This window comes from Salvelinus fontinalis, chromosome 13 (assembly GCF_029448725.1).
Source record: "Salvelinus fontinalis isolate EN_2023a chromosome 13, ASM2944872v1, whole genome shotgun sequence".
NCBI lineage: Eukaryota > Metazoa > Chordata > Actinopteri > Salmoniformes > Salmonidae > Salvelinus > Salvelinus fontinalis.
This window is the reverse complement of record NC_074677.1, coordinates 54,684,895-54,709,923: the sequence shown is the minus strand read 5'-3', so window position 1 is coordinate 54,709,923 and position 25,029 is coordinate 54,684,895. Positions and strand designations below refer to the sequence as shown.

The window sequence follows — 25,029 nt, the reverse complement described above, 5'->3', positions numbered from 1 at the left end:
GGAAAATGAAACAGTTTCCATTATTGTGGATGGAGCTGAAGTGGTTGATGTGGTTGGTAGCAGGGTTACGAAGAAATTCCATTAAAGTTATGAAAACCATATGGCACAAGGGAAAACCACCGTCCAGCACAGCAGCCCCCCTCCTCCACACACTCAGTCATTACCCGCCCCCTCTTCCAAAACATACAATCCTTTTTCCTTTACGTACCCTCCTTCTTTCTCTCTTCCCTCCCTCCCCCCTCTTTTCTTTCTCCTGCAGATCAGTTAGAATGCTGCTAACAACGCAGAGGTAGACCAGCAGCGAGCTCAGGAGGAAGGCCTCTGACTAAATAACTCTGACTAATAACAGAAGTGTTTTGTTCGGGAGAAGTGGTCGAACATTGAAACAAAGCTGAAATAAACATTTTTTTTTTTTTTTACTTGGAGAGAGGTGTAGGGAGGTGGAAAAAAACAGTTGTACAGATGGGGAAGATGATCTGTGCCCTGCGCTCCTTTGCTCTTCTGTGGGCCTGCTGGCTTCCCTCGACTCTGGGACAAGAGCTGCAGGAGCAAGATGCTCTCTGCGCTGCAGATGGCTGCTACGCCGTCTATTTCCAACGCAAGACCTTTCGGGAGTCGGCAAGGTTCTGCAAGGACAAAGGTGGTTCCCTGGCAACCCTAAAGAGTTCTGAGGAGGTGGCTGTGGTCCATGAGCTCCTGTCGTCTGTGGAGCAACGAGGACCACGGGCCAGGGTCAGACTGTGGATAGGGCTCCATCGCCAGCCCAGGCAGTGCTCTGCCACACGCCCACTCAGGGGATTCCAATGGATCACAGGTGAACAGGACACGCAATACACCAACTGGCTGAGGGCGGACTCACCTAGTACTTGTGCCGCGCCCCGCTGTGTCGTCATGAGTGTCAACACTGCTGCTGACACCCGGGAGCAGCACGACAACTTCAAGTGGCTGGATGGCTCCTGCTCACTGGCTGTGGATGGATTCATGTGTCACTACACCTACGGGGGGATGTGCCCTTCTCTGAAGAGTGAGGGAGGCGGACCTGCTCTGTACACCACCCCTTTCAGCCTGCTCAGCACCATCCTCACTCACATCCCCTTTGGCTCAGTGGCCACCCTTCCCTGCCCAAATAATGAAGACAGCTTAGGAGACCAGTCTGTTCTTTGCATGCTGAGGGAAGACGGGAGTGTGGGCTGGTCAAAGGATTCCCCCCTCTGCTCTGATGGCCTCCAGGACTGGTGTGAAGAAGACAATGGTGGCTGTGAACATTTCTGTCAGAATGCTGACACACAGTATTACTGTGAGTGTTCCGACGGCTTCACACTGGCAGAGGACGGCCAGACCTGCCAGCCGAACCATTCCTGTGGCAATGCCAACTGTGAGTTTGACTGTGAGGAGACCGCTAAGGGATTCCGCTGCAAATGTCCAAACGGATACCTGCTGGCACCTGATGGACGCAACTGCCTGGATGTGGATGAGTGTCTTCGGGCCCCCTGCCTTCATATATGTGTCAATGCTCCTGGGACATTCGAGTGCCACTGTAACCAGGGCTACGAGCCCGATGAAGATGGCGAGTGTGTGGATGTTGACGAATGCAACGATTCCAGTCGCTGTGAACACAGATGTGAGAACACACCTGGTTCCTTTGCCTGCCACTGCCGCCAAGGCTACACTGAGCTGCCCGACGATCCAGGCTTATGCCAGGACGTGGATGAGTGCCAGACCTCCGCCAGCTGCCACCAGAAGTGTCTCAACTATATGGGTGGGTTTGAGTGCTATTGTGAGGCAGGGTACGAGCTGCAGTCAGACCAGTACTCCTGCATGGCTATTCCAGAAGGTGATGACGAGTATTCATCAACACCCACCTCGTCCTACCAAACCTGGGTTACAGACAGAGACTGGGTTACAGACACCACACGCTTGGAGTGGCTGACAGAGCAGACAGTCCTTGAGAGGCTTCCGACTGACCTGGGCTGGTTTACAGAGGCCCCGCAGGAGGAGACAACATCTACACCGGTTCCTCGCAGGCCGTCGGATGGCCATAACTCACACTGGGGTGTTCTCGCGCGGAGAAAGCCCGCTCGGAACACTGTCACACCCTCGCCCAGCTCGTCCTCGCAGGAAGATGATGACACTCAAAGCCAAGCAAGTGATCCCTCAGTGGTGTCCAGGGTTAGTGACAGCCACCACCCAGCAGTCCAGAATGACAAGGGAGCTGGGAGAGTGGTAGAAACCCCAGACATTGACTCTGACACTAAGGCCACCACCACCACACTCAGAGTCCCACCTCCAGCCCAAACAGTGTTTGCCTCAGGGGCCCAGTGGCCTGAGAGTAAAGGCAAAAGGAAGCATGACAAGAGCTGGCTACTAGTAGCACTCCTGGTGCCCCTGTGTGTTTTCATTGTGGTGATGCTGGCTCTAGGCATTGTGTACTGCACTAGCTGTGCTGTAGAACAAAACAAGAGCATCACTGACTGTTACCGCTGGATCATCACCTCCAAGTCAGAGGGGGGAAACAAGGCGAAATCTCGTGCTTGACCATTAGAGGTGATACTGTCTTTTTAGTGAATAGTTCTGAAAGAGGGGGGTGAATAAGGGACAGGGTTGAATAAAGGACACTGACAGCATCCAGACCACCCACCTGATGGCGTCTGCCGCCACCACTGTGAAACTGGACCCCTGCAATACTCCTGTGGAACATCCCAGCGTCTCTGAAGTCCATGTAGGAAGAATGCTTATTTTGGTGCTCCAGAAATCATGACCACGTTTAAATGAAGTGGTGTTTTTTTTTTAGATGTTGTAAAGATCTGATAAACGGTCATGAGGACAGGGGATACGACGTTGTCGAGAGGAAGTGGTGGCTCCTATTTCACTGCTGGTGCTTTTTTGCCCACCATAAGAAAATGTCTTAAGTCATTGTTAGTTCAACAGGTGCTAAAGTCAACAGCATTATGTACTGTAGACCTCGTTGTTGAGGTTGCTCATAATAAACAGAATAAACTTCAGAGTACTAATTTAAGAAACCCAGATGAGAAACACTCCCATCACATGAATTGTGTGGAGGTGAACAGAAACGCTCCAATTATATAATATTTGGATATGTTGCAGTTTGTAATGTTTACCCACGTGTGTTAGTCAGGCCTAATCGAATTGTGTCCTTCTAGAAGCACTGAATATGCATTGGATTTGAATAAAATCAATAAACCATTGCTGTTTTGTTTGATTGATGTAACTCATACCGGGAAATTATTAGGAATATTGTGTAACTTAGACTATCCCAACACAAGAGAAATTCCTATTTTTATCTGCCTCTTTTTGCCTTTTATTGGGAAACAGCGCCCCCAAGCGGTAGGGCCTAGGCCTATATTTGCAAACGATCATAGTAGATTTACAACTGTATCCCTTTCACGAACCAAAAATGTGGGGTTCTCTTCTCCTTAAGTTAAGACTCTATCTATTAGGTCAGAACACATCACAATCATCAGGACTTTTACTCAGCCTATAATAAGTGATTGTGCTATAATCCATATACTTATTTTTCCTAATTTTGGTAACACTTCCTATGAATACCCTCTTTATAATGCATCCCCATCTTCGGATGGGGCCACAGTGTCTCCTGACCGCTCCTGTCTCAGCCTCCAGTATTTATGCTGCAGTAGTTTGTGTCGGGGGGCTAGGGTCAGTTGGTTATACCTGGAGTACTTCTCCTGTCTTATCCAGTGTCCTGTGTGAATTTAAGTATGCTCTCTCTAATTCTCTCGTTCTCTCTTTCTTTCTCTCTCTCTGAGAACCTGAGCCCTAGGACCATACGTCAGGACTACCGGGCATGATGACTCCTTGCTGTCCCCAGTCCGCCTGGCCTTGCTGCTATTCCAGTTTCAACTGTTCTGCCTGCGGTTACGGAACCCCTACCTGTCCCAGACCTGCTGTTTTCAACTCTTAATGATCGGCTATGAAAAGCCAACTGAGATTTATTCCTGATTATTATTTGACCATGCTTGTCATTTATGAACATTTTGAAAATCTTGGCTCTCTCTAATTTTCTCCTTCTCTCTTTCTTTCTCTCGGAGGACCTGAGCCCTAGGACCATACGTCGGGACTACCGGGTGTGGTGACTCCTTGCTGTCCCCAGTCCGCCTGGCCTTGCTGCTATTCCAGTTTCAGCTGTTCTGCCTGCGGTTATGGAACCGCCACCTGTCCCAGACCTGTTGTTTTTCAACTCTTAATGATCGGCTATGAAAAGCCAACTGAAAATTATTCATGATTATTATTTGACCATGCTTGTCACTTATGAACATTTTTGGACATCTTGGCATAGTTCTGTTATAATCTCCACCTGGCACAGCCAGAAGAGGACTGGCCACCCCTCATAGCCTGGTTCCTCTCTAGGTTTCTTCCTAGGTTTTGGCCTTTCTAGGGAGTTTTTCCTAGCCACCGTGCTTCTACACCTGCATTACTAGCTGTTTGGGGTTTTAGGCTGGGTTTCTGTACAGCACTTCGAGATATTAGCTGGTGTACGAAGGGCTATATAAAATAATCTTGATTGATTAGGATATTTTATAATTCTTTATGATATGCATGCATTAGAGAGTCGGGCTAAGACTCTGATTCTTCACTTTAAAAGTATTCCAAACAAAAAACATTGATTGCTAAACTAAACAAACCTCACAAGGACTACTTTTAACAATTTCCACAGGGATTTTTAAAAAACACACACATTTACTCGAGGAACAGCGCAGATGTAAAGATTTGGTAACAGAATGGCGGTAAAATTTCCCTCAGTTTTTTTGTGAGCACGTTTTTCAAAATCTCTGTTAAACATATACTTCAAATTAAGATTCAAAGATGTCTGCAGAAAGAATTGGGTGACAGCTATGATAGGACACCTTGAGTTTGAAAAAAATCTATTTTAGTTATTGAACTACAATAAGTGAAGTGGATTGGCACCAGGTAACAGAATGATGGTAACACAATGACATCATGGCTCCCTGATTTGTAGTATACAGAAATGCAGAGCCAAATTATGAATGTCATTTTGTTCATGGTGATGTATCCTGAATAGGTAAACAAAGGTATAAAAGTGTATTATCCTCCTTTGCATGTTTGGGTATTAATCTACTACACACTGGCTATTATTCTAATGAGCTCCGCCCCCAAACAAGTCCAAATTTGATTGGGACTGAACCAAATGTGTACCAATCATAGACATCTATGTTTCATAAGTTAGTTGGGACATCACAGTACAGCACAGTAGAGTACACTTGAGTAAAGTAGAGTATAGTTCAGTGCAGTACAGTAAAGTACAGTACAATAGAGTATAATTCAGTACAGTACCATGCAATATATGTTACTGTACACTGCCCTCTACTCTAGTGTGCTCTACAGTACTAAACTATACTGTACAGTACTGTACTTTATTGTACTCACCTATACTCTACTCGAATTGTCTTTACTGTGTACTACACTCTACTGTACTATACTGTAATGTGCTGTCCAAACCAAATGTTTGAAGCAGGCGTTTATGATTGGTTCAGAATTGGACTGACTATATTTCAAATACTTTTCAACGTCCATGGATATCCAGTGTTGGTCAGTGCTCAGCGGGTGAGAGGGCAGTTATATTAAATGGACACACGACAGAAAGAGAAAGAACACACTGAGCATAACAGTAGGCCAGTGGAAGGTAGGACAGTAGCAGGTGACCCAACTGTGGTTTGTGACATCTATGATTTCCCAATGTAGCCAATTCAATTGCAGTCATTCTGCTACAGATTTTTTTGGTCATTCTGTTACCAATTTTGTAACAGAATGACACATTATAATCAATAAGTAATAAACGAAATTGTTAGCAGCAAAAACACTATAGCTAATTGATAGCCCTACCTTTACTTGTTACTTCTGTGAACTTGCATTATCCTCCCTCCTCATGAGGGAGAGCAATTAGAAAATATCTTAACGATATGTGGGTTTTTGGTAACAGAATGACAAGACACTAGTCAATGTTTCTTAAACTTACAGAAGGCAAAACATTTCTGCTGAACTAAACAGTGCTGTGTTGGAGACCACCTAAAGTGAGACCGATTCAAGACCAAGACCGGGAGGGGGAGAATGTGTCCGAGATCGAATCAAGGTCGAGACCAGAGACCGAGACCGAGTCCAATTCAAGACCATGATTGTAATTTTTTTTATATATTTAAATGTTATTAGTTGTCAGGGGTCTTTAACATTATTGTGTTTTGATGTATTTCTAATACCTTTTAAGACTTTTTCTGGTGGATGTTTTCTAAGACCTCTTTTCCATCTGACAAGAAATCAAAGCCTTTGCTTATTCCAAACTTTTAGGGTGGAAAATGGTTGAACATTTTATATATTGGTTCAGATTTGGACTGACAAAATCCCCCCAAAACATGGAATTTTAGCTTTCATTTCACAATAAATATGATGTGCTCCTATCAACTTCACGTTAGTACTTAAGGTGCTTTTTACATGGAAATGCAGCATGCCCAGTACTAGCCTAAATGACCAGGCTGTATAAAGCCTTCGCCTATGTCTTGCTTTTGTAATTCATATTATAAATAAATGCTGTTATAATTCATATGTAAAGTACTTTTTGCAGACACTCGTAGATACGAAACAACACGTACAAAAGTAATTGTTGGAAAAACATTTGTCGACGAGGATGGGATTCGAACCCACGCGTGCAGAGCACAATGGATTAGCAGTCCATCGCCTTAACCACTCGGCCACCTCGTCAGTTAATGTCGTTGCAGAAAATATCAGTTTATATACATTTAAATACTTCACTGTTTAACTTTTAGATGTCTTTGCACCGGTTTACCGTAGTAAAGCTAATGTAGCTATAGATTTATACAACATTCTAAGGTGGGAAAAGCAGTCTCATCTCAGTCAGCTGCCAGTGTGTGGTGTGCCAGATAGGCGTCAGCGGAACATTTGACGGAAATGCTAGCTAGCTGTCAGCAGTCTTTGTACAACAGAGCTATGGCAGTTTTTTAACTCACATTTATTGATTGAATGGTCACTGTACAGTAAGATAAAAAATGTCAATCTTTATCATTGTAATAACGTGCAGTATTTAATAGGCTGTACATCAAAGTGTGTTAGTTAAGTTGAGTCCATTACATTTGTAATAAAAATCACAATAGGCCTAGTTTTGGAGAAATATATGGACCTTACAGACATTTTGGCTCTATTTCTTCTTGCCTGGAAACCCGATGTTGAATTGGATTGAATTCTATGTCTGGCAGAAAATAGCGTTTGTTTGAATCAGGAAAGTTTCCTCTCACGACCTCTACAAGCAAGAATGGTGTCTATGAGATACCCTGTAAGAGCCTTATGCATAATAAATCCAATCAGTGTCATAAGTAAAACAGATTTGGTCATGTGGCAAGTACATATATGCCAATGGGAAGAGTATCGAATGCCAGCGGAGGTTATACACCATATATACAAAAGTATGTGGACACCCCTTAATATTAGTGGATTCAGCTATTTCAGCCACACCCGTTGCTGACAGGTGTATAAAATTGAACACACCGCCATGCAATCTCCATAGACAAACATTTGGCAGTAGAATGACCTTACTGAAGAGCTAAGTAACTTTCAACGTGGCCCCATCATAGGATGCCACCTTTCCAACAAGTCAGTTTGTCAAATGTCTGCCTTGCTAGAGCTGCCCTAATCAACTGTAAGTGCTGTTATTGTTTTTGGTATCATTTATTGCAATGGTCAAAAACTGTACAGCACAAGCAGAGAAGCAGTCTGAATTTTTTTGAGGGTTTTCATGATTTCACACTCACAGCCGAGGTCTTGCAATGAATCGTGTCGATGACTGTTCTTCCTTCACAGGCTCCTGAGCTTGTGTAGGGATGTGTTTTGGATTGGACAGTGACTGAAGGAGTGGGATGGGTTTTGTTTGTTGATGTGTCCAGTGACATGTCCTTAAGTAAAAATACTTGAAAGTACTACTTAAGTCGTTTTTGGGATATCTGTACTTTACTATTTATATTTTTGACACTCTAGACCCAAACTGCTACTGACCTATATCTATCCTACCCTGCCTTTCTATGGTCTTTGAAAGTCAAGTTAACAAACAGATTACCAACCATTTCGAATCCCACCGTACCTTCTCCGCTATGCAATCTGGTTTCAGAGCTGGTCATGGGTGCACCTCAGCCACACCTCAGCCACGCTCAAGGTCCTAAACGATATCATAACCGCCATCGATAAGAGACATTATAAAACCTACAAAGCGTTACATGGGCTTGCTCCTACCTATCTTTCCGAGTTGGTCCTGCCGTACATACCTATACGTACGCTACGGTCACAAGACGCAGGCCTCCTAATTGTCCCTAGAATTTCTAAGCAAACAGCGGGAGGCAGGGCTTTCTCCTATAGATCTCCATTTTTATGGAACGGTCTGCCTACCCATGTGAGAGACGCAGACTCGGTCTCAACCTTTAAGTCTTTACTGAAGACTTATCTCTTCAGTAGGTCCTATGATTGAGTGTGGTCTGGCCCAGGAGTGTGAAGGTGAATGGAAAGGCTCTGGAGCAACGAACCGCCCTTGCTGTCTCTGCCTGGCTGGTTCCCCTCTCTCCACTGGGATTCTCTGCCTCTAACCCTATTCAGGGGCTGAGTCACTGGCTTACTGGTGCTCTTTCATGCCGTCCCTGGGAGGGGTGCGTCACTTGAGTGAGTTGAGTTACTGACGTGATCTTCCTGTCTGGCTTGGCGCCCCCCCCTTGGTTTGTGCTGTGGTGGAGATCTTTGTGGGCTATACTCGGCCTTGTCTCGGGATTGTAAGTTGGTGGTTGAAGATATCCCTCTAGTGGTGCGGGGGCTGTGCTTTGGCAAAGTGGGTGGGGTTTTTCCTTCCTGTTTGGCCCTGTCCGGGGGTATCTTCGGATGGGGCCACAGTGTCTCCTGACCGCTCCTGTCTCAGCCTCCAGTATTTATGCTGCAGTAGTTTATGTGTCGGGGGGCTAGGGTCAGTTGGTTATACCTGGAGTACTTCTCCTGTCTTATCCAGTGTCCTGTGTGAATTTAAGTATGCTCTCTCTAATTCTCTCGTTCTCTCTTTCTTTCTCTCTCTCTGAGAACCTGAGCCCTAGGACCATACGTCACGGCAAACCGGGCATGATGACTCCTTGCTGTCCCCAGTCCACCTGGCCTTGCTGCTATTCCAGTTTCAACTGCTCTGCCTGCGGTTATGGAACCCCTACCTGTCCCAGACCTGCTGCTTTCAACTCTTAATGATCGGCTATGAAAAGCCAACTGACTTTTATTCCTGATTATTATCTGACCATGCTTGTCATTTATGAACATTTTGAAAATCTTGGCTCTCTCTAATTCTCTCCTTCTCTCTTTTTTTCTCTCTCTCGGAGGACCTGAGCCCTAGGACCATACGTCAGGACTACCGGGCATGATGACTCCTTGCTGTCCCCAGTCCGCCTGGCCTTGCTGCTATTCCAGTTTCAACTGTTCTGCCTGCGGTTACGGAACCCCTACCTGTCCCAGACCTGCTGTTTTCAACTCTTAATGATCGGCTATGAAAAGCCAACTGACATTTATTCCTGATTATTATCTTACCATGCTTGTCATTTATGAACATTTTGAAAATCTTGGCTCTCTCTAATTTTCTCCTTCTCTCTTTCTTTCTCTCTCTCGGAGGACATGAGCCCTAGGACCATACGTCAGGACTACCGGGCATGATGACTCCTTGCTGTCCCCAGTCCACCTGGCCTTGCTGCTATTCCAGTTTCAACTGTTCTGCCTGCGGTTATGGAACCGCCACCTGTCCCAGACCTGCTGTTTTCAACTCTTAATGATCGGCTATGAAAAGCCAACTGAAAATGATTCATGATTATCATTTGACCATGCTTGTCACTTATGAACATTTTGAACATCTTGGCATAGTTCTGTTATAATCTCCACCCGGCACAGCCAGAAGAGGACTGGCCACCCCTCATAGCCTGGTTCCTCTCTAGGTTTCTTCCTAGGTTTTGGCCTTTCTAGGGAGTTTTTCCTAGCCACCGTGCTTCTACACCTGCATTGCTTGCTGTTTGGGGTTTTAGGTTGGGTTTCTGTACAGCACTTCGAGATATTAGCTGATGTACGAAGGGCTATATAAAAAATAAACTTGATTGATTGATTACTGTGCAGCCGTTTATTCCATGTGTATCTCTGTGTTGTTGTATGTGTCGAACTGCTTTGCTTTATCTTGGCCAGGTTGCAGTTGTAAATGAGAACTTGTTCTCAACTAGCCTACCTGGTTAAATAAAGGTGAAATAAAATAAATAAAAATAAATACTATTACTTCACTACATTCCTAAAGAAAAGTATGTACTTTTTACTCCATACTTTTTCCCTGACACCCAAAAGTACTCGTTACATTTTGAATTCTTAGCAGGACAGGAAAATTGTCTAATTCACACACCTATCAAGAGAACATCCCAGGTCATCCCTACTGCCTGTGATCTGGCGGACTCACTAAACACAAATGCTTTGTTTGTCAATTATGTCTGAGGGTTGGTGAGTGCCCCTGGCTGTCCGTAAATTTAAAAAACAAGAAAATTGTGCCGTCTAGTTTGCTTAATATAAGGAATTTGAAATGATTTATACTTTTCTTTTCGATACTTAAGTATATTTTAGCAATTGCATTTACTTTTGATACTTAACTATATTTAAAACCAAATACTTTTAAACATTTACTCAAGTAGGATTTTACTGGGTGACTTTAACTTTAGTCATTTTATATTAAGATATCTTTAGTTTTACTCAAGTATGACAATTGGGTACTTTTTTCCACAACTGGATGTGTCTATTTTTGTATTTTGTATGATGTCCCCCCCCTCCCCCATTGTATATTTTTTCCCTCGTTCAATACCACGTCCAGTAGGTGGCGGTAATGCAGTATTTACATTGGATGCCAACTGCTTTTAAACCCCACCGAAGAAGGAGAGTGAGCTCGCAATTTGACGTTCAGACTGCTCAGACCTGTCCAAAAATAGATCAAGTTTATAGCCATTAGGCTACCTAGTGATGTGAAACCGAGGCTTTCTGAAGCCTTTGGGGCTTTCACCAAATTGTGCCAAAAAACGGTTCATTACGCAGAGCTTTAAACACAATGGACATTAGTGACATCTGCTGGTCAGCAATGAAAAGCAGCGGTTGATGTTCATATAGAATTGTTTTCAACAATATATATAAAAAAATCTATAGCCTATCAGTTACCGTACAGGTTCGCACCTTCCATTGTGCTCCCCTTTTTTGTTGTTGCTGTGAATCCCTTCTTTTTTGTTGTAAAAAACGGTGAATGTATGGCATTTATGTTGGATGCTTAAGGCAGACGTTTATACTTTACTAAATAAAACGAATTGTTTGAACAATAATATGCTGAAAGTGTATTTTCACATTAAACGAGTTTTCAAATGAATATGCCTTAATCTTAATTCAACCCCATTCCATGGTTGTAGTCCCTGAAACCCCAAAACCACTGAGCTACCGTTCAGCTGACCCTATGGAAGAATCCTAACTACATTATTAAGTGTCCAGTAGAGGTCGGTGTATGAAAGCAAAGCACCGGAACAACGGCGAAATCGATGAGATCTCGCGTTTGAAGAAAAAAACACGTGATCAAACTGAGTTTTGGACGTATTTGATCAGGTGATAATGTAACTTTGAAACGAGCATCAGTACTGTACATTGTGTCGGATCAGTAGTGATTTGAAAACTTAATCGGAGCACTGGTACCAATCGTCCCATCAATAAATATACCACAATCACTGCTGGATGTTTCGTTGTAACGTGATTCAAGGCTTGCGTATTTGGAAGAGGTAGCTACAAAAATTTTGAAATGTAGCAAGCTACACAGGAACTCACAGAGCATTAGCTAGCTGACTGACTACTAGTAGCTAGCCTTGTCGAACACAGTTTTGTAGGTCACGGCAGTTAAAAATATTTGGTATAGGTACGCGAAGCTAACTGTTAGCCAGTGCATAGTTGGATAGCTAGCTACCGGCTATTACCACGTGCTACTGCTAGATAATTGAAATTGTGTGTGGTTACGAATTTTCTAAGTGCGGCAAGGTATACTGCTAAAACTGGGGCGGCTCCTACCTTAGTTTACTGGAAAGTTTAATCGAACTAACCTGGCTTTCGCTCTCACTGTATAGATAGATGGCAACTACTGTAACAGACATGCTAGCTAGACTAGCTGTCTAGATAGTTTTGATTGCAATGTATTTAGTTGCAGCTAGGAAGGATGCTCGAAATGTGTCACTTGACGACTTGAGACGTAACCTGTGTGTAAATCTAACCATGCAACTACAACTATTTCTTAATGCTAATAATACCATGCATTTTTGTTAACATCTAGCTGCAAATTCTCAGCTGTGAGCGTTGTGTTGAAAAGGAAGCCGCAAGCATCAAGACTGTTGTTCACCATGGTGGACTCTCAGTATTACCTCCCCAATGACATTGGGATCTCTGCGCTGGACTGTACTGAAGCGTTTCGCCTGCTGTCCCCTAGAGAACAGCTCTATGCGCACTACCTCTCCAGGTCTGCCTGGTACGGAGGACTGGCTGTGCTGCTGCAGACCTCGCCCGAGTCTGCCTCCATCTTCGTTCTCTTACAGAGGCTCTTCCGCAAGCAGCCACCGGCACAGCTGGGGAATGTGGCTACTGCAGCTGGACTCAGTCCTGAGGAGTACCAGGTAATGCACCTACCTACAGAGCCCGGAGAAAGAATGAGTCAAACAATGTATACGCCATAGAATTAGAATGTATAACCACACACAGATGGTACAGGCTCAGCGACTTATCAGGTGACCGAGCACAAAGTGCACAGTGAGCCTGTTGTAATAACATGCATCTTCTGTGTCTCAGCCTGACTAGATAATAATAGCTATTGTTTTTTTGGCAGGCCTTTCTTGTTTATGCTGCTGGTCTCTATGCCAACATGGGAAACTACAAGTCATTTGGAGACACCAAGTTCATTCCCAACCTACCCAAGGTAGATAATCCTCACTTTTATATCTGAATTATAAAAGCCTTGACAGAATGGTTATGTCCTCTACTAACCACACATTGCGGCGTAGGAGAACCTGAAGGCCCTTGTGTGGCAGAGCCAGGCCTTCCAGGACAGCCCCAGTGAGATGGAGGCCCTGTGGGACAGCTGCTCCACCCTCCTCTTCTCCCTTGAGGACAAACAGAAACAGCTGGGCTTGGGGGACAAGGTAAGACTTCCTGGTGCCAAACACTCACCTCACTTATGCTTTATGTGGTGTTGGGGTCCTCTTAAATAAATCCTATGTACTGTCGGTGTTGATAATGATGGCGCTTTATTTCTTGTCCGCAGGGCATCACCACATACTTCTCGGGGAACTGTTGTTTGGAGGACGCCGAGTTGGCTCAGAAATTCTTGGATTCAAAGGTGTGTGTTCGTGTATTTAAGTTTGTTGTCTTATGTCTGTGTTTCGAATTGCAGGATTTAAAGAGTTGTCTCCCTTACAGAACCTGAGTGCCTACAACACGCGATTGTTCAAGGGGAAATCCGAAGGGAAGACCTGCTATGAGGTGCGCCTTGCGTCTGCTGTGCAGAAGGGTGAGAGTGCCTTTGTCCTATTTAAAAGCTATGCTAATAAAGACACGCTATAGATGACGTCAGAGCTCAAGCTCTGAGCTTCACAGCTCTGTATGTGTTTTGACTGACAGTCGTTCTGAACTTAAGCATCCTCCAAACAAGCATTTGACATGCACTTCACATTTCCATATCGTAAAACCCATCACTACGTTTAATGTACAGTTACAAGATGACATGGTTTCATACCCAGGGTTGTCCTGAACACAATGAGCCCGTTTGTCTGTTGTGATGAAAATTCACCACGGAACACGCACCTGACCGCATGCTTGACTATTTTCCGTGCCCGCCAAAATTGCGATCTGTTTCTCTGAATTGCCCCGTGAAAGCTTAACACTGTAAGAGGGTATTTTATAACTTTGCTAGTCCTGTTGGCAATAGAACAAGCGTTCAAATGATGCCCACCTGACCCAGATTGTGATTTTGTAGGGAGACGTTTTTGGATTGTGTAAACAACAACGGTAATTGTGTGATGGCGGAGATGCAGGGTTGTGTTCCAAACAAAACGAGTCTTCTTGCTCTAGTTCCTCAACGGCACAGCTAGGAGAGCTAAAAAAAAAGCACCTTATATTTAAAGACTCATAAGTGCATTGAAGTTACACCTTGGAGAGGTGTATATGTGTGGCCCTTGGAGACACCAGTTTGTCCTCACACTCAAACCCTTGTCATTTTTGTTGTTGTCTTATGTTGCACCAACCCCACATTTTCCAGGAATATTCTTATCTTACTGAATGTATCCCAGAGTACTTTTGGATTTCGTTGTCAACAAATGCAGCGAGAAGTACAGTACATGTAAAATACACATGAAATCAAGTGCAATGTTTGGATTCAGTCTTGATAGGTGAACTGTTGTCCTCAACTTTGGTCTCATCATGTTCTGATCATCTCAACTGTTCCCTTTTTTTAATCGCTACCATGTTTACACAGTTCATATGTCTTCTGTAAGAAACATTTCAATTTAGCCCTATCCATACAGGCCAATTCCTACAAGTGTAAAGGGTTGATGTCAGTAATGAATCCTCTTTATTAAAAAAATTCTCTGTCATTGCTCTAGACTGTGCAGTGGATGGGGAGGGGGAGACCATGTGTGGCACATATGACTTTGAGGACCGTGTCTTCACGGTTTCCAGGGGAGACTATGCTTACCTCATGAAGAAAGTGAGTGAAAATCTGGAGAAAGCCAAGGTTAGTTCAAACGGTACACTAATTCAAATGTATCCCTTATCAATTCAAGTACGTGACTCAAAACTGCTAATGTGTCTTTAACGTGTCAAGTTTGGTCCCATGCGAACCGTCTTCTCTTTAATGGAAGGACCACGCGGCCAATGAGAACCAGAAACGAATGCTGGAGGAATATTCGCGGAGTTTCACCTTTGGGTCCGTGGAGGCGCACAAGGAAGGCTCTCGTTTCTGGATAAAAGATAAGGGACCCATTGTGGAGAGGTGAGAGAGCGCTGCCTTCCAGATTTGGCCTTCCGGTCTGTGGATCAAAGAAGCAATCCCTTCCCCCTGTTGTTTTTTCCTTCAACTTGATGTTAGTCTTTTCCTTTCTCTCCTAGTTATATTGGCTTTATCGAGAGCTACAGGGATCCCTTTGGTTCCAGGGGAGAGTTTGAAGGTAGAAATTTAAGAGGCAACGCACCCGCTATTATCATTACGTGTGTTTGAATACTCTTTTGTGATCGCGTCGGGGTTTGTCTCCTCTTTCCCCAGGTTTTGTTGCCGTGGTGAACAAGGCAATGAGCGAACGCTTTGCTAAGCTGGTGAGCTCAGCCGAAGTGCTGCTGCCAGAGCTGCCATGGCCAAAAGACTTTGAGAAGGACCGTTTCCTCCTGCCTGACTTCACCTCCCTGGACGTGTTGACGTTCGCTGGCAGCGGCATTCCAGCTGGCATTAACATTCCCAACTGTGAGTTCCACGTCCGAACCAACTCTTTATTCTGTTAATATTGACACGACCGATCCACACGGCATCTTGTTCGGGTCTCGAAAGGATCTCTAATGACTTTGGCTTAATGTCGGTCGATTCCATGTGAAAAGGACCCATGAGCACCAATATGTGAAGTTTATAGGAGCGTGTCATATTGGGTGTCAAATGAAAGTCGAGTATGTTTTTTGGGTACATTTGTCAGCCGTTTTCCATCTCAAAACTTAAACTATGGCTTTGATTTGTGGTCAAACGGATGAAAAAAGGGCCAAAGAAAATATCCACCAGAGAAAGTCTTCAAAGTTATTGCAAATACATCACACCACAGTGTCGAAGTAAAGACCCCTGCCAACTAATATCAACATTTACGTTTAGTTTGAGAAATGATTTGCCTCCGTTACCAAAAACCCACATCTTTAAGATATTTTCTCATTTCTGAATGAAAGTTCACAAAGTAACAAGTAAAGGTAGACCTACCAATTAGTGTTTTTACTAATATATTATTGTTTATGAATTTAGTGATTCAAACTCGTAATTCTGTTACCGAATCGGAAACAGAATTACTGCATCTGAATTGGCTAGTGAGAAATCATAGTCACAAACCACAGTTAGGTCACCTGCTACTGTCCTCCCTCCACTTGCAGACTGTTATGTTCAGCTAAATATTTTCTTTCTATTTCTGTCACGTGGTCAAAGCAAGAGTGAGAACCGTCTGGACAACCCCTCTCTCTTTCTCTCTCCAGTTATTGTTACAGTACCTCTCCCGGCTCTTACTGACATCTACCCATGAGCCCCCTCTCGCGCCGTTTACTTTAACCAGCATACATGGACGTTGAAATTTGGTCAGTCCGCCCTGGCCTTGATTTCACTACGTCCACAGACATACATTTTTGGCCCAAACATAGACGTCTGAGATCGGTTCAGATTTGACCAAGTCACCAATCAAAGACGTCTGTTTCACAACTTTGGACAGCACAGCGAAACAGAGTACTGTAAAGAAAAGTAGAGTACAATATAATGTACTGAACTTTACTGTACCGTGATGTCCAGACTTCTGAAACATAGACCTCTATGATTGGTTCAGATTGGGTCCGGACCAACTAAGTTTGGTCTTGTTTGGGCCGGAGCTCATTAGAGTAATAGCTAGTGTGTAGAATAATCCCCATATATGTAAAGGATGACATTGCGTATTTCTACCTTTTTCTTTCTGTACATTTTCAGGATACATCACCATAAAGAGAATAACATTTATATCTATAATTATGCATTTCTTTATAGTACAGATCAGTGACCCATAATGTAATTCTATTACCCTAATTCTGTTACTGGGTGTAAATCCACTTCACTTACTGTAGTTCGATAACCAAAATATATATTTTTGTTTTAACTCAAGGTATTATATAGCTGACACCCCATTCTTTCTGCAGACATCTTGGGATCTTAATTCAGAGTAGATATTAAACAGTTTTTGGAAAACGTGGTCGTGTAAAAACTGAGGGAGTTTTTACCGTCATTCTGTTACCAAACTTTGCATCTGCACATTTCTTCCAGTAAATGTGTTTCTGGGAAATAAGAAAAAATGGTGTACTTCTTTCAAATAAGTCCTAGTGCATAGTTTTATGGTTTGTTAAACATTGATATCAATATTTTGGGGGTGATCTGATTCCCAGCGTAATTCCGTTACCATGGAATATCCCTGTTATCTCTGTGTGTTTGTCTAGATGACGATATCAGACAGTCGGAGGGCTTTAAGAATGTCTCCCTGGGTAATGTTCTGGCTGTGGCCTACGCTACCCAGAAGGACAAGCTCACCTTTCTGGATGAAGATGACAAGGTAATCAACTTTCTAACTATGACCTCCGTGCCATACCAAATAACCACAAAGACTGAAAGGGTACAATTATGCCCATCAGATTTTTGTTTCCTTCAATGGTCTCTTGTCTGTTTCTTTCAGGATGTGTACATTAAGTGGAAGGGGCCCTCCTTCGAGGTGCAGGTTGGTCTCCATGAGCTGCTGGGCCATGGCAGTGGAAAGCTCTTTGTCCAGGTAAGAGAGCCATCTCCGTTCGTGTCCTGTATGGTCAGTCCTCGCATCTAGTGCCCTGTCTATGAATTTGAGTGTTTACATTTCTCCAGCTCAATCGCCCAGCTGTTTACCACAACAGTGGCGGGGCGCCACCGTTTAATTGTTTGAACTGATTGCCCCTTTAGTGTCTAAAATGTCTGGTTTAAAATCCATTGCATTTACTGTTACTTAGTCTCTGAACAGGGGATGCACAGTGCTGATTTAGTGTTTTATTATGTGTTGTCATGTGTACAGGATGAGAAGGGAACTTTCAACTTCGAGCAAGATAATGTCCGCAATCCTGAGACTGGAGAAAAGGTGAGTCTATATACCTCAGTCATTTGGGATCATACTTTTATTTATTTCTGTATATTTTCTTTATTCTTTGCTTTGGTGTCGAGAGAATGATTTTGAGAGAGCGTTATGTATTGTTGTGGTTAAGTAAACTATATGTTTTAAGACTGATGATCGTGACCAATATTAACATTTCTGGTTGCCGATGAAGGGGTTTAAGTGAGTATTGGTGTAAATGATGGTTTCTGTGCTTTAGATCACCACCTGGTACAAAGGCAACGAAACATGGGACAGCAAATTCTCCACCATTTCTTGCTCCTATGAAGAGTGCAGGGCCGAGTGTGTGGGGCTCTACCTCTGTCTCAACAAACACGTGCTCAGGTCTGTTTAGCCGTGCTCTGGTCTGTTTAGCCGTGCTCTGGTCTGTTTAGCCGTGCTCTGGTCTGTTTAGCCGTGCTCTGGTCTGTTTAGCCGTGCTCTGGTCTGTTTAGCCGTGCTCTGGTCTGTTTAGCCGTGCTCCGGTCTGTTTATCCATACTCTGTAATCACTAAACCTACATTTAATATAAAATATAATCCTACATTTAATATAAGTGATCTTATGCGGGTCAGGACGCTCTAACGAGGATGTTGTCCCTGGGTTTGCAGTATCTTTGGCCATGAGGGCGAGGATGCAGAGGAGGTGGTGTACGTCAACTGGCTCAACATGGTGCGAGCTGGCCTGCTGGGACTAGAGTTCTACACCTCTGAGAGCAAGAGCTGGAGACAGGTCAGCTACACTAAAGTTCAATCATTTATGAAGTACATCAGCCTCACTTGATCATGCTAGCTTTCTGACTCTATAGCTCATTGAATATCTTCCCCACTGCCTGTGTGTGTGTGTGTGTGTGTGTGTGTGTGTGTGTGTGTGTGTGTGTGTGTGTGTGTGTCTATCCCGCTGTGTGTTCAACTAAACCTCCTGTTCTCTGTCTCAGGCCCACATGCAAGCTCGCTTTGTGATCCTGCGGGTGCTCCTGGAGGCTGGCGAGGGGCTGGTGACCCTGAAGGAGAGCACAGGAAAGGATGGGAGCCCAGATGCCCTCATAACGCTGGACCGCAGCAAGATCCACACCGTGGGCAAGGGTGCCATCGAGAGGTTCCTATGCAAACTACAGGTAGAAGGCTTGGAAATGTCTTGATCGTGGCTGGGATTACCGGGATCAATGATCAGCCGCCAATATTCACAATAAAAGTCGAACCAAGTCTCCTATTTGACCCATTATTGTCTTTGTCCCTGCAGGTCATCAAGTCCACAGCCGATGTGGAGGGAGGCAGAGCTCTGTATGAGGGCTACTCGGCCGTGTCCGACGGTGGTTCTCACAACTTCCTGTGCCTGCGGGAGACGGTTCTCCAGCGCAAAGAGGCTCGCAAGATGTTTGTTCAGGCCAACACAAGGGTCAAAGGTTAGTCTTCCCTGTCTTAATGCCAAGAGGGTTATCCACATGTACATGGCACAGCTCTTCATGTTTAACATCGTCCTACTAAGTGGTCAACCTTCATGGAAAGCCGGTGTATCACCCCAAAACCGTTCTACTGGCACACGTGTCCTTGGAATTCAACGACTTGTTGCGTGTTTGTCTGATGCAGGTGACAGCGTGGAGCTAGTGGAATACGAGGGCAGCGCGGCTGGACTGATCTGCTCCTTCACGGAACGGTTTGCCGACGACGCCGAGGAGGTGGAGGCCCACCTGCTAGAGCTGAACAAGAGGGATGCCCCCTGCTGGTTCTGAGTGAAGGGTGCAGATACACAGTCAGAGCAGCGCTAAGACCAGGACATGCTGCCGTCATGCCCACGCCCGCTCCTGACTGAGACACGCCTGGCCCGGCCTGCGTGGACCTGTCATAGGAATTGATCTTTCAATGCACTGTCAAAATGAATTTCACAAATCAGTCGTGTGTGTGGAATGCCGCAGGTGGTTATGGCTGTGATTTATGAGCCTGGAGACATTCTTCACCCTCAGAGGCACAGTATGAAACTACATTAAGCTCCTATCGTTATGCAGTTCTTCATTCCCCCCCTGACAATATCAGGAAGGATAGGAACAGTGTAAGCAATGTCATGCAAATTTGACAGCTGTAGGAGCTTGGAGTCAGTTTGAAACAAGGCCAGGGTGTAGAAAAGAAAATTGACTCAAGGGGACCATACACGGTTCACCATCAACTAATTTGTCAATCAAATCTAAACCACTATAACCTTTTTATGTCGACACATTTCAATTTGCTGTTTGTCTTAGAAAATGGACAATTTTTCTTTTGAAAGAAGTCCCTCCAATAATACTAATCATTGGGTAAGTTCTTAGTCCCTTGTGTCCATGGCACTTGAAGCACTACTGTGACATGGTCAAAAGCAATGCATTTGTGAAAGGGTAGACGGTACTGCAAATTCTCTTGGTGAGGTTGGTAAGAAACACCCTGTACAAAAAAATAAATTGGATTTTTTTTTCTTTTAATACCAATGTCTGTTCAGTTTGTTTCTCATGCATTATTAAAGGTATCTCAGGGAACTTGTGTAATGAGCTGCATGAACTGATACACATTGAAATAAGGGCAACGCGGAGTGTCTGGACACAGGCCTTAGCCGTGGTAGATTGGCATTATCACAAACCCACAAAGTGCTTTAATGCTATTATAAACTGTTTACCAACGTAATTAGAGCAGTAAAAATGTATGACTGTTTTGTCATACACATGGTATACGGTCTGATATACCACGACTGTCAGCCAATCAGCAGTCGGGGCTCGAGCCAACCAGTTTAACATTTTCTCCAAGTGTAAATTATAAACAGAGTGTCTAAGGTACTTTGCAATATCCATCCAGACAAATGTTAATTTAACATATTTTAAAGAGTAAATCACAAAGCAAGTCATTCTTGCAGTTGAGTGGGGTTTAAGAAAACTGTTTCATTAACGTGTGGGTACTCAATGTGATTCCAAAAGGTCTACAGCCGCCTCTTTTGTTAGTTTGCAAGTCTTGAGTCCATCCGGTTTGGCTTTCTGGTATATGAGGGGTGTTCCACTGCTGCCTTGGCCCTGTAGGTCCTGGATCTGGGCCTGGGCTGGGAGGGCTTGAATCTCCCCCTCATTCCGCCAGTACAACTTGTACAGTCCTGGGTTATCCACCCCAAATGTAGCAGCACAGAGCTGGGTCAGGGCCTCCCCACTAACTCCTGCCCTCCATTGCAAGGTCTTTATCCAGCTTCTTTCTCCATCTTGAAGCAGAACCTTGACACACCTCTGCAACACACAATTGAAATAATGTTTCCCATGAGAACAGTTCATATCAAAGCAGTTCTACTGGTCACTTTGGGATACAGGGATTTCCAACTGTCACATATAATTCCACATACCTTAGGTATGTGTTGATTTCTGTTGAGTGTTAGAGGTAGGTGTGTAATTCTATACTGTATTGGTGCTAATAAATCATTTGAGTCGTACCAGTTGCTGTTCTATGTTTTTCTGGCTCAAAGCCTGGCTGCTCCGGCGCCGGTTCCAGTCTTTCAGGGAGTCTCTGGCCCCCTGGGTCAGCCCGCTAGAGGGCATTTCTTCAGGCTGGCTCTGGATCAGGCACAGGCTGGCATACACACTGGTCAGGTAGTACCCACCTAGTACAAACATTGCAACACTGGATTATGATAGCTATTTGGCATCATATACTATTTGAAATATTTCCCATTTAAAGCATAAATACTTGTGTATGTACAGTACCAGTCAAAAGTTTGGACACACCTACCTACTCATTCAAATGTTTTTCTTTATTTTTTACTATTTTCTACATTTTAGAATAATACTGAAGACATCAAAACTATGAAATGTCACATAAGGAATCATGTAGAAACAAAAAAAAAGTGTTAAACAAATCAAAATATATGATGACAAATTAGCCACCCTGTGCCTTGATAACAGCTTTGCACACTTGGCATTCTCTCAACCAGCTTCACCTTGAATGCTTTTCCAAGTATTGAAGGAGTTCCCACATATGCACATATGAGCACAAACTATCACAATTGGGTTGAGGTCAGGTGATTGTGGAGGCCAGGTCATCTGATGCAGCACTCCATCAATCAAATAGCCCTTTCACAGCCTGGAGATGTGTTGGGTCATAGTCCTGTTGAAAAACAAATGATAGTCCCACTAAGAGCAAACCAGATGAGATGTTGTATCACTGCAAGTTGCTGTGATAGCCATGCCGGTTTAAGTGTGCTTTGAATTCTAAATAAATCCCAGACAGTGTCACCAGCAAAGCACCCCCACACCACCACCTCCATGCTTCACGGTGGGAACCACACATGCGGAGATCATCTGTTCACCAACTCTGCGTCTCACAAAGACACGACGGTTGGAACCAAAAATCTCAAATTTGGACTCATCAGACCAAAGGACAGATTTCCACAGGTCTAATGTCCATTGTTTGTGTTTCTTGGCCCAAGCAAGTCTCTTCTTCTTATTGGTGTCCTTTAGTAGTGGTTATTTGCAGTAAATGGACCATGAAGGCATGATTCACGCAGTCTCCTCTGAACAGTTGATGTTGAGATGTGTCTGTTACTTGAACTCTGTGAAGCATTTATTTGGGCTGCAGTTTCTGAAGCTGGTAACTCTAATGAACTTATCCTCTGCAGCAGAGGTAACTCTGGGTCTTCTTTTCTTGTGGTGGTCCTCATGAGAGCCAGTTTCATCATAGTACTTGAAGAAACTTTCAAAGTTCTTGACATTTTCTGAATTGACTGACCATGTCTTAAAGTCATGGCAGACTGTCATTTCTATTTGCTTATTTGAGCTGTTCTTGCCATAATATGGACTTGGTCTTTTACCAAATAGGGCTATTTTCTGTATACCACAACACAACTGTTTGTCTAAAACACATTAAAAAGGAAAGAAATTCCACAAATTAACAAGGCACACCTGTTAATTGAAATGTATTCCAGGTGACTACCTCATGAAGCTGGTTGAGAGAATTCCAAAAATTCTGAGATTTCCATACCCAACTATAACACTTTCCGTCAAGATAGAACTGCCAAAGGGGGAGGAGTTGCAATCTACTGCAGAGATAGCCTGCAAAGTTCTGTCATACTTTCCAGGTCTATGCCCAAACAGTTCGAACTTCTAATTTTAAAAATTAATCTCTCCAGAAATAGGTCTCTCACTGTTGCCGCCTGCTACCGACCCCCCTCAGCTCCCAGCTGTGCCCTGGACACCATCTGTGAATTGATCGCTCCCCACCTAGCTTCAGAGTTTGTTCTGTTAGGTGACCTAAACTGGGATATGCTTAACACCCCGGCAGTCCTACAATCTAAGCTTGATGCCCTCAATCTCACTCAAATCATCAAGGAACCCACCAGGTACAACCCTAAATCCGTAAACATGGGCACCCTAATAGACATTATCCTGACCAACTTGCCCTCCAAATACACCTCTGCTGTCTTCAATCAAGATCTCAGCGATCACTGCCTCATTGCCTGTATCCGCCACGGGTCCGCGGCCAAACGACCACCCCTCATCACTGTCAAACGCTCCCTAAAACACTTCTGCGAGCAGGCCTTTCTAATCGACCTGGCCCGGGTACCCTGGAAGGATATTGACCTCATCCCGTCAGTTGAGGATGCCTGGTCATTCTTTAAAAGTTACTTCCTCACCATATTAGACAAGCATGCTCCGTTTAAAAAATGCAGAACCAAGAACAGATATAGCCCTTGGTTCACTCCAGACCTGACTGCCCTCGACCAGCACAAAAACATCCTGTGGCGAACTGCAATAGCATCGAAGAGCCCCCGCGATATGCAACTGTTCAGGGAAGTCAGGAACCAATACACGCAGTCAGTCAGGAAAGCAAAGGCCAGCTTTTTCAAGCAGAAATTTGCATCCTGTAGCTCTAACTCCAAAAAGTTCTGGGATACTGTAAAGTCCATGGAAAACAAGAGCACCTCCTCCCAGCTGCCCACTTCACTGAGGCTAGGTAACACGGTCACCACTGATAAGTCCGTGATAATCGAAAACTTCAACAAACATTTCTCAATGGCTGGCTATGCCTTCCTCCTGGCGACTCCAACCTTGGCCAACAGCCCCGCCCCCCCCCGCTGCTACTCGCCCAAGCCTCCCCAGCTTCTCCTTTACCCATATCCAGATAGCAGATGTTCTGAAAGAGCTGGAAAACCTGGACCCATACAAATCAGCTGGGCTTGACAATCTGGACCCCCTATTTCTGAAACTGTCCGCCGCCATTGTCGCACCCCCTATTACCAGCCTGTTCAACCTCTCCTTCGTATCATCTGAGATCCCCAAGGATTGGAAAGCTGCCGCGGTCATCCCCCTCTTCAAAGGGGGAGACACCCTGGACCCAAACTGTTACACAGACCTATATCCATCCTGCCCTGCCTATCTAAGGTCTTCGAAAGCCAAGTCAACAAACAGATCACTGACCATCTCGAATCCCACCGTACCTTCTCCGCTGTGCAATCCGGTTTCCGAGCCGGTCACGGGTGCACCTCAGCCACGCTCAAGGTACTAAACGATGTCATAACCGCCATCGATAAAAGACATTACTGTGCAGCCGTCTTCATCGACCTGGCCAAGGCTTTCGACTCTGTCAATCACCATATTCTTATCGACAGACTCAGTAGCCTCGGTTTTTCTAATGACTGCCTTGCCTGGTTCACCAACTACTTTGCAGACAGAGTTCAGTGTGTCAAATCGGAGGGCATGTTGTCCGGTCCTCTGGCAGTCTCTATGGGGGTACCACAGGGTTCAATTCTCGGGCCGACTCTTTTCTCTGTATACATCAATGATGTTGCTCTTGCTGCGGGCGATTCCCTGATCCACCTCTATGCAGACAACACCATTCTGTATACTTCCGGCCCTTCCTTGGACACTGTGCTATCTAACCTCCAAACGAGCTTCAATGCCATACAACACTCCTTCCGTGACCTCCAACTGCTCTTAAACGCTAGTAAAACCAAATGCATGCTTTTCAACCGTTCGCTGCCTGCACCCGCACGCCCGACTAGCATCACCACCCTGGACGGTTCCGACCTAGAATATGTGGACATCTATAAGTAC

The 25,029-nt window shown here is 44.5% G+C and overlaps 3 protein-coding genes and 1 non-coding gene across 4 annotated transcripts in view; 2 read left to right on the top strand and 2 right to left on the bottom strand.

Moving 5' to 3' along the window:
* Positions 1–282: 282 nt before the first annotated feature.
* LOC129869065 (endosialin-like) lies at positions 283–3,206 on the top strand. The gene has a single exon (XM_055943540.1). It carries the CDS (start codon positions 463–465, stop codon positions 2,533–2,535), a length of 2,073 nt encoding a protein of 690 aa, XP_055799515.1. The 5' UTR covers positions 283–462; the 3' UTR covers positions 2,536–3,206.
* Positions 3,207–6,668: 3,462 nt separating this feature from the next.
* On the bottom strand, positions 6,669–6,750 carry trnas-gcu (transfer RNA serine (anticodon GCU)). Its single transcript has one exon. It is a non-coding gene; the product is annotated as a tRNA-Ser (tRNA).
* Positions 6,751–11,644: 4,894 nt separating this feature from the next.
* LOC129869062 (dipeptidyl peptidase 3-like) lies at positions 11,645–20,430 on the top strand. Its single transcript, XM_055943537.1, has 18 exons — positions 11,645–11,852; positions 12,395–12,731; positions 12,941–13,030; positions 13,116–13,253; positions 13,376–13,450; positions 13,531–13,621; positions 14,712–14,842; positions 14,970–15,100; positions 15,217–15,275; positions 15,371–15,565; positions 17,305–17,417; positions 17,538–17,630; positions 17,904–17,966; positions 18,199–18,323; positions 18,590–18,710; positions 18,916–19,095; positions 19,221–19,383; positions 19,568–20,430. Exons 1-18 carry the CDS (start codon positions 11,809–11,811, stop codon positions 19,708–19,710), a joined length of 2,292 nt encoding a protein of 763 aa, XP_055799512.1. The 5' UTR covers positions 11,645–11,808; the 3' UTR covers positions 19,711–20,430.
* The window catches only part of LOC129869061 (ras and Rab interactor 2-like), an 11,153-nt gene continuing 6,529 nt past the window's right edge, over positions 20,406–25,029 (bottom strand). The window contains exons 9-10 of the mRNA XM_055943536.1: positions 21,415–21,581; positions 20,406–21,213 (exon numbers count right to left, since the gene is read on the bottom strand). Of these exons, the coding sequence (XP_055799511.1) occupies positions 20,899–21,213; positions 21,415–21,581 (482 nt within the window). The 3' untranslated portion in view covers positions 20,406–20,898. The remainder of the gene's footprint in view (positions 21,214–21,414; positions 21,582–25,029) is intronic.